At 45.2% G+C, this 8,763-nt stretch overlaps 1 protein-coding gene across 1 annotated transcript; it reads right to left on the reverse strand.

The window, feature by feature from the left end:
- Positions 1 to 5,933: 5,933 nt before the first annotated feature.
- On the reverse strand, positions 5,934 to 8,253 carry DFJ58DRAFT_667357 (uncharacterized protein; the record flags this gene model as incomplete). Its single annotated transcript, XM_041382615.1, has 8 exons — positions 5,934 to 6,302; positions 6,357 to 6,527; positions 6,579 to 6,786; positions 6,837 to 6,913; positions 6,960 to 7,287; positions 7,341 to 7,527; positions 7,580 to 7,836; positions 7,889 to 8,253. The coding sequence occupies 8 exons, from the start codon at positions 8,251 to 8,253 to the stop codon at positions 5,934 to 5,936; spliced, it is 1,962 nt and encodes a 653-aa protein (XP_041238938.1).
- Between the last annotated feature and the right edge of the window lie 510 nt (positions 8,254 to 8,763).

The following is an 8,763-nucleotide window of genomic DNA, read 5'->3' on the forward strand; positions in this document are numbered from 1 at the left end:
ACTTGGAGGCATACATGATAATGCAATACAAGTTACACTAAGATTCTGTCAGCCATTTTGGTGGCAACTGAGATGGAGACTGTGCACAACAAACCAAAGCAAGCTGACTCAATTCTGGCCAGCAAGGCCTACTTGGCAGACATCCATCCATGGAATCGTTATAATCTCAAACTGCCTGACTTTGCAAACGATACACAGACCATGGAAGATTGGTCTAAGCCTGGGTCTCCGACATTGGATAATACATTGCCTCCTGTAGACACGGAGCTGGCTGATGGCTGTGGCGCGAGCGTTGAGATTGCCTGCTCACCTTGGACAGCCATTCGGCACTCTTTTTCTAGCACAGCTGCACGGTGGGGAGTTTAAAAGAATCACGTCGGATAACAATATCATCGCACGTGCTGGTGTCTTAATAACCGAGGGTCTTATATAAATACGTGTAAGAATGTAATGACACCACAATTACACTGGATAAGACTTCTTGCCATTCCTCAATTAACATGGTCTACGACTTTTCTTCTTTCGTGGTAGATAACGTGTGAGTTCTTGGGAGGCTTGCTAAACCAATCAGTTAGATTAACTTAGCCAGAGCTTTATTATCTCTGATTGAAACTATGGGATTGTCTAGGATATACCATCTAGACACTTGAACTGGTTTCCTGAATATACGGTTAACTGTTGAGAAGCTGGTCTCAAATGTGACTACGTGGACCAAAGCTCGTGTTGGTCAATATACAAATACCTGGTGAGAACGCTGGTCTCACAAATAACAACAAATGACAAATAGAAAACAATGACAAATAACAACAATGACCAAAGCTCGTGTTGGTCAGTATACAAATACCTGGTGAGAACGCTGGTCTCACAAATAACAATGGTGACCAAAGCTCGTGTTGGTCAGTAAACACTACGTGGTGAGAACACTGGTCTCACAAAACTGGGTTTCTATCGCGAGAAACTTACGTAATCTCAAGGGAAACACTTTCCCTGCACTTGTCTGGACAGTTCTTACAAAGGAAATGGGCTTTGTAAGCAGCAATTTGTTCAGACTGAAGCTTCTTAGGTGAGAGTTCAATTTGCTCAAGTGGGAGGTTCTTGAATGCAACAAGTGGGAGATCTATTTTTTTGGGGGGAGAATGGGCTCTCCTTATATACATTTTGTGTGGGAATATTATGTAAGTAAAAAGGTGATGTAATGACTTCAGAATGTGAGAAGAATATTCCAAAAACTGGAGCAGAATGTTCTAGCAGGTGCAAAAGAACATTCCAGAATATTCATGGTGGCATAATGTTAAGACCGAACTCAAGTAGTATCGGATCCGAAGGGCTTCGGCCTCAGCTCGTGCACTGTGCCCCTTTCCCGAGTCTTGCCCCTTATTTCAGAGTACTAGAGTATCGCGTATATTGAGACAGATAAGTCTCGTAACGGATCCGTTATGGCTTCCGGATATTGAACGTATATAGTAACGGCTAATCCGGATCGGATCCGAACTAGAAACTAGCAGGCGAGGACTGTCCGAAGACAGAGACGGATATATAGACTATAGGAATCAATCCTAAGTCTCGGAGTAGACAAGAGTATTGTACTCAAGTCCGGATGGATAACGGAGGGACTTGGAGTCCAGACAGAATGAGTGCAATCTAAGATGATATTCGAACTGATCTGCTACAGCGCATGTACAAGGGTTTATATACTACGGATAACTAACGGAATGATCAATAAGCAAGGATGCGAGGCTATGTACGAAGTATAAGCAAAGTATGTGTACAGCATATTGGTAAGTCGGACGGATAACGTATCATAACCGGGAATGAAGTCTAAGCTAAAGCGGATCAGTAAGTGTAGCGGATCAGTAAGCATAACGGAAGTAAAGGATAACCGGTATACCGGTGTACAGGAATGCCGAAAGGAGATGAACGATAGTTAGAGTTATATGAACAGGACATGAAACAAGGATTAGATTGGATCTGTGGACCAGACGACGGATATGTCCATCGGATCTGGATCGGATCTGAGATCCGGATCTTCGGATCTGTACCCGGGAATATGGTATATGACAGTATCCCCCCCCTTAGGGCCGATCCCTAGAGGCATGAGAATCAGCGATCTGGAACGGATGGTATGAGTGCGAGACAAAAGAGAAGTTGATGGGAGAAGTTGCTGAGTTCAGATTTTCGACAGATATATGGATGCCAAAGCATTGCAGGTGTTCCTTCCTTTCCCCACTTTTTCCCTACCACTAGCTTAACTCAAACATGGCTGATAACGGATCCGGCTCTAAGAAGACCGCTAGGCAGACTCTGGCGGATGTACAGGCCGCGCTGGCTGCTGCTGAGGATGAGGTTCGGAAGGAGGAAGAGGCTGAAAAGCAGAAGCAACAAGAGGAGGAGGCAGAACGGAAACACTTGGATGGGATTAGGAAGATTGAACAGGCCGAGATCCGAAGGGAAGTGGAGGAGACTAGGCGCAGGGCTATTGTAGCGGAAATGGTGAGTTATGATTTGTACCATCGGATCCGTGGCTTATCGGATCCATTCCTTATCGGATTCGTAGACTCGCGCTATTTCAGTGGATAAGGATGGGTCTTGTACTCGTTGCGCTAAGAAGAATCGGATCTGTCTATGGTCCGATGCCGATAGCAATTCCTTGGTGAGTCGTCCTTGATTTTTCGGATCCGTGACTCTTAACATTCGGATAGATCAAGGCTTGCAATCTGTGCCAGAAGGATAAGGTTACCTGCCCTGGAAGGCCTGGACTTGTCAAGGATTCCAAGTCTAAGAAGAGGCAACGCGCTGCTGAGAACCCATCTCCGAGAGGCAAGGGTAAGAAGCGCCAGCAGAGTCCGACTCCGGATCCGGATATGAAGATGGCAGTAGCGGATGAGGTGGAAGTGGAGTATGATGATCAGGCCTGGGTTGCTGCTGCTAACAACATTGTAGCGGAGCTGGTCCAGACCAACGGATTACTCCAGCAGAGCATCGGAGCGGCGGAAGGGAGTAGGGCTGCTATGGAGAGGATGAATACTAACTTGGAGGCATTTTTGGAGCAGCAGAGGGAGTTCCAGAACATCCTTCTTGAGGGGATCCGGAATGGAATTCGGATCACCGAGGCAGCCCAATCCAAGGTCACTGAGAAGGACGCTGATGAATCCGGATCCGCTGGGGACATGGAGATGGATGGCTAAGGATTTCTGGATCCGCTTTCTCTGCTACTAATGTACTTGTATATTCCGTTTTGTATATTCATTGTATAGCAATAGGACCGGGTTTGTCTGGATATGCGGTGTGGAAAGCCGAGACTAGATTGGACGCGTTTCCGAGTTCCGTGGCTAGTAACCATGAAGTCTCTTCGTCCGTTCCTTCATATCCGGACCATGGGATGAGGTATAAGAGTTGGCATTGACGTCTACAATGGTCTAGCTTCAAGTCTAGGATTTCGGATATCTCATATTCTGGTTCTCCGCATCAGGAAAATATGCTAACTCTATATAGCCCAGTATAGTGCCCTATAGCCCCCCATAGACCATATGGGACCTATAGCCCCATAGCTAAGTCCCCAATTATATAGGCCTGTAGAGCACGTTATAGTGGGGTATAGCACCATATAGTCTGTCTAAAAAATTATATTCATCATAATAGGATCATTTGTATGACTATAACCATCTATACCAGGCTACATTGACCCTTATATCTTCTGTATCCTCTTGATATATGATGTTATACAGACCTATGACATTTCTATATAGCTCCATATCTCAATCAATTCATTGCGTCATCCAGATGATACATTTGTCAAATATTTATTTTACAAAATCTAGTATATCAGTTGACGACAGCATCATCAACATTTGCTACACCAGACATTGGCCTAGCATACTCCTCCATTGCATCAAAATCAACATCAGATTCATCACTGTCGCCTCCCTCTTCTCTAAGCTGGAAACGACAAGCCTCTCTATCATAGTGTTAGTAACAAGATCATATGATTTTAAAACCGCAAAACACGTACCCAATATCAGTCCACAGATCATCTCTCAATTTCTTCATATAGCCTGGAGTCTTAAGGCTATACTCAGTGAGTTTAGACAAGTAGTACTGATGTCTATGTATGACGTTCAGTAATATAACCAAAAAATATCCAAAAAAGTAAAATATATATGCACCTTGGTTGAAACACTGGTTCCTTGAACTCTACTACAACCTGTGTACCTGTGAGCATGCCTTTGTATGCACACTCTATCTGAAATGCGTTAAGGTTAGTATGAAATATTATTGAATAATAAAACTTACTGAAGCTGCCAAAAGCGCAATAAGATTATCAGGAAGCTTTGAAATTCTTCCTTGTAAAGCAATCCTTCAGCACCAGCGCCCTGAAAAAATTGGCCCATGAGAAGTTGCTTGATGAGGTGTGTGCGGAAAGGAAGGTTCTTGTTGAAGGTCTTGGCCTGAATACACTTCTAGTCAGTATACATATACAAAGGTAAGAAGTAGATGGCGTACTTTAATGTCCATCTCACCACTAAGGAACGGCTCCTTTCTTGTAGATATAACCCAATTAGCTATGTCGGCTGAGGAAGGAAGACAATGTTGAGATTAGATTTAAAAATATATAACCTGAAAAGACATCACCTATTTCCTTGGGACGTAAATGCTGCAACATGAAAATCACATTCTCTCTAGCCTTCCTAGCCAACTCCCCCCTTAACTGAGATGCACCTGACCATACCTAAGAACAGCGTCAGTAAGTATTCATAAAAAATTAGTGAACTTACATATGCCAATGCCCTGCCTTTGAGTGTATCATCTTCACTAATGCGATCAAACATAACCTTCATTGGGGAGCCTGATTCTTTACCAGCCTCCTTGATACAGTTCCAGGCAAAGGCGTCCTGGACATCTACAGAAGGACCAGGAAAGGCGTTCTCCAGGGCAATTTTTACTCTCAGCAGTTGATGAGCAAGATCCACCAAAGGTCCGCATCCATCTTTTTTTAAAGATGCAAGGGTAGTAGGTGGTCTGACTTCACCTTTATTGGCCCCCCTTCTGCGACGCCTGACAGCCATTTCATCTTGCGACTCATCCTTGACTTCTATTAGCTAGATGTAATATTAGTTAGCTATGAAGTCAATTAAGTATAGCAGACGTACACCATTGCCTCTTCTTAACCACAGACTGCTCTCCAGCTACGTCTGTCTCTATTGCTGAATCTGCCTCTGGGTGACGCGAATGATCTGAATCTAAAACACATGATTGTTCAAATATACTAGCTGATATGTCAATGATAACTTACCTTCACTGGCTATGGGCGTATTCTTTTTCTTAGGGTCCAAGTGAGGCAAAATATCATCAGGATTGGCATCGTCTTCTACTTCTTCATCTGTGTCCATAGGTTTTGCCTTCTTGCTCACTATATCATGGGTGATGTTATCATACACACAAAATCTTGTTGATTACGCACCTTTTTTCCTCTTGTTATGCTCCGTAATCTCATGCTCAGTATTACTCTCTCTCTCTCATCTAGCATGGCGTCAACATTCTTCCTCAAACCTAATTCAATGCTCTATTAGTTAGCATTTGAATATCATTACATTAGTGAAAAGCATCACTAACCTTTGCGATGATTGAGTTCAGCTTCCTTCTTTTTTGAGCTTGAAACTTCAGGAATTCGTCATACTGGTCATCAGTTATAACTTTGCTTGCTTTTGTCTTGCCTTTATTACTAGCAGGAGGAGCTGAGGAAGTAGGGGAAGGCGGTCTTTTGCCTTTGCCTTTCACTCGCATAGTGATGATAGGGTAGTAGTGAGAAAAGTGGTTCGTGTAAAAATGTAACCTGCTTATATGAGACCATGCATGTAACGTAACAAAAGGTCTACAGAATCTGGTGCATTGCAATTCTAGTGTAAGTTATACAAAAGAATGCATAGTATTGTTGTCTACCCATCCATTTTGATTCCTAATCCATGATGCAAACTCCTTGTCAGTCTGGAAAACCAAGGACGCCCTCCCCCCCTGTAGTCTAGGTTGAAATGGGTTACCTCACTAGATCTGAAGATAGCTATGTCACCATTGCGCAACTCCAGAACTAGCCCATTCTCCAACAAGCACAAGGCCCCCCCCTCAAAGTGTCCAATAGGTATCACCAAACATAGATGACGATCACCGCTGTCTCTATGAGCTTTGGTGCGAACATTGATGTTGATCACTAGAGAAATGAAAGGAACAACGGGGGGAAGAGCGTTGCCAGGCAAAACTGAGGCGACCTCCATCAGCATTTCGAACTCTTCTTGTAGGTAATTCTCCATCTACCATTGAAACAATTTAGCGCTTGGATGCTACGCAGATTTCACCGAACTTACCAACTGTCTTACCCACTCAAATAACTCCCCGTACACCTTTGAGATTGTTCCGTATACGAGTCTGTGCTGTTGTAAGTCCTGGGATATGTAGGGAATAACTTGACCATGGTTTGTGCGCATTCCTTCCTTCTCTAGCAGCCAAGGTTGAACGTCTGTTGGAGCGTTAAGGCCCTAGTATTATATTAACAACAAAATACTGATAGTCCATGTGCGCTAGCTTACCGATGTACAATGGCGATTGTACCAAGAGAGGTGCATAGCCTGGAAAGGTCTACCTCCAGGCAAGCGCGTATCCATATCTCCAAGCAAGTCTGCATTTCCGAGTGCAGCCAGTAAATTGACTTCCAGAGAAGCGCGTATGTGGGTGGGAAGTGCAGTAGATACAAACGCCATCAACGACCCATCCTTGTTTCGAAGATCTAGGTGGTGACTGACCAGAGTTCAGTGTGCAAGAGCAGTGTGGGAGAGCCAGATACGTACTTTGGCATGATCTGCATTGAGATTAGTAAGTATGCACCAGGTAATTTCTTGACGCCATTGCGATAGAAAGTTTTGAGCTGTTGACAAGATAAGTACGATTGGCATCGGAACTTGCACACCCACCTTGTTGCGTAAGTCTTCCAGGCTTTTCACCCTTTCACCCGCCTCTGCTCGTAACCTCTCCGCCGCACTCCAGCTAGTGTTCAGGACCTTGTCGCGAGGAGGCTTGAAGCACTTGTTCTTAGCTGATGATGGATCAAACGCTGTGTCAATGACAACATGCGCGATCTCGTCCTCCTCGATGTCGGATAATGGTGGACTATAAGGACGACCTACACCATAGAGCTCACTGTGATTGACAGTGTGTAAAGGCAGCCTTTGAAGATCAGTTGGCACAGGCGCAATGCAAGCGCGCCAAACATGTCCACTTCTACGGAGTGGTGTGAATGCGCTAAAATTTGACTGTGTTAGTCAATAGATCGCATATGAATATGCCATACGCACTTTTGGATAATGGCATCAAAAAACCGATCAGATGCTGAGAAGTCCGTGCAGTCGATATCCTTTGAGATGGAGAATCTCTCGATCAAAGCGCGAGAGAACATTGAGGTCATACTGAAGGGATGGGAGAGTCGCATGCGTGCGATGGTGGGTACAATGCGTTCAAGAATCAGCTTTCTTTGAGGAGAATCTATACATACATGGTTAGTAGTCTGATCGCCCAAGACAAAAGGTCCGCTTACCCCTTGGAGGTGATCGTAGCATGTCTGCTAGATGTAAGTGCGTGGTTCCAACCATGGATGCGATGGACACTCTAAGACCAAGGCCTGCGATGAGTACTAAAGCATATATGGAGCCACCACATGCGATGGCAATGAACTTGCTACCAGTAGCATGCCACTCCAAAAAAGTGCGATAAGTGACCTTCGTCTCTGAAGGGCGGTCTTTGACTTCATTCTCATAAATCCCTTTCAGGTGTAAGCCTGTCTTGAGGCGGATGCTTTCAAAATGTGTCATTTAATCGAGCTAAGTGAAGATTCTAGATGGCGCACCTCTGACACTTACAAACAAGCGTCATGAAATTAATCATGATCATGAAATTGATACGAATGTCCTTGCCCATCATTCCTCTACACCTCACCACCAGTGATAACAAAGATTCATCGTCCACAGATGGGACTTGCACAAAATTCCCAATATCTTGCAGCCATCGAAGTGGATCGTGAATAGAAGAGAGACAATGTGCGGCTGCGAGCTCAGCAATGATTGCGGTAGCCTGATCGCTGCAAGAAATCCTAGGATCGTCTAAGGGACGTCGACGCCATGCACCTCGTCGTTGAGTTTGAGGACCACTGACGGCTTGCTCTGAGTCACCAGCATCATGCTCATGCACTTCCCCCACTTCCTCCGCCCCCATCTGATCCGCCCCCACTTCCTCTCCATCTGCCTCCCATTCCTCTTCTTCCTCTCCGGGGCGCAAAACATCCTTCATAGCTAGAGCTCGAGCTCTACGTATTCGTAACCGACGTGCACCGCGGTTACAATCGTCGGGATTAGCATTAGCAACACGTGGTAGATTGGGGTCAAACCCAGGCCCAGGGGGCTCCCCTCCTGCAGCAAGAGTACTTTGATGGATGTCGGTGGTGAGACGAAGTTTTTTGGGGGGATAGTATGAATCATTATCGACCTCAGCGTTACAGCGTGGCCTCCGACGAGCTGTAGATGTTACAGGGAGTTTCTCTCGGGTCATTCCGCTGTCTGCTGCAACTGACGTTTCAGATGCGACAGAATGAGAGTGCAGAGAAGTGGGGGTGGACGCTGGAGTGGGAAGGAAGCAGCGCGGATCAATTCCCTGGGAGAAGGGTGGATGCATCGGGGTGAGCGTTGCAGTAGGGCTGGGTGTTGAAAGGGATGGATGCATCGGGGT

Source organism: Suillus subalutaceus (assembly GCF_016647625.1).
Source record: "Suillus subalutaceus strain FC151 chromosome Unknown DFJ58scaffold_138, whole genome shotgun sequence".
Classification (NCBI taxonomy): Eukaryota; Fungi; Basidiomycota; class Agaricomycetes; order Boletales; family Suillaceae; genus Suillus; species Suillus subalutaceus.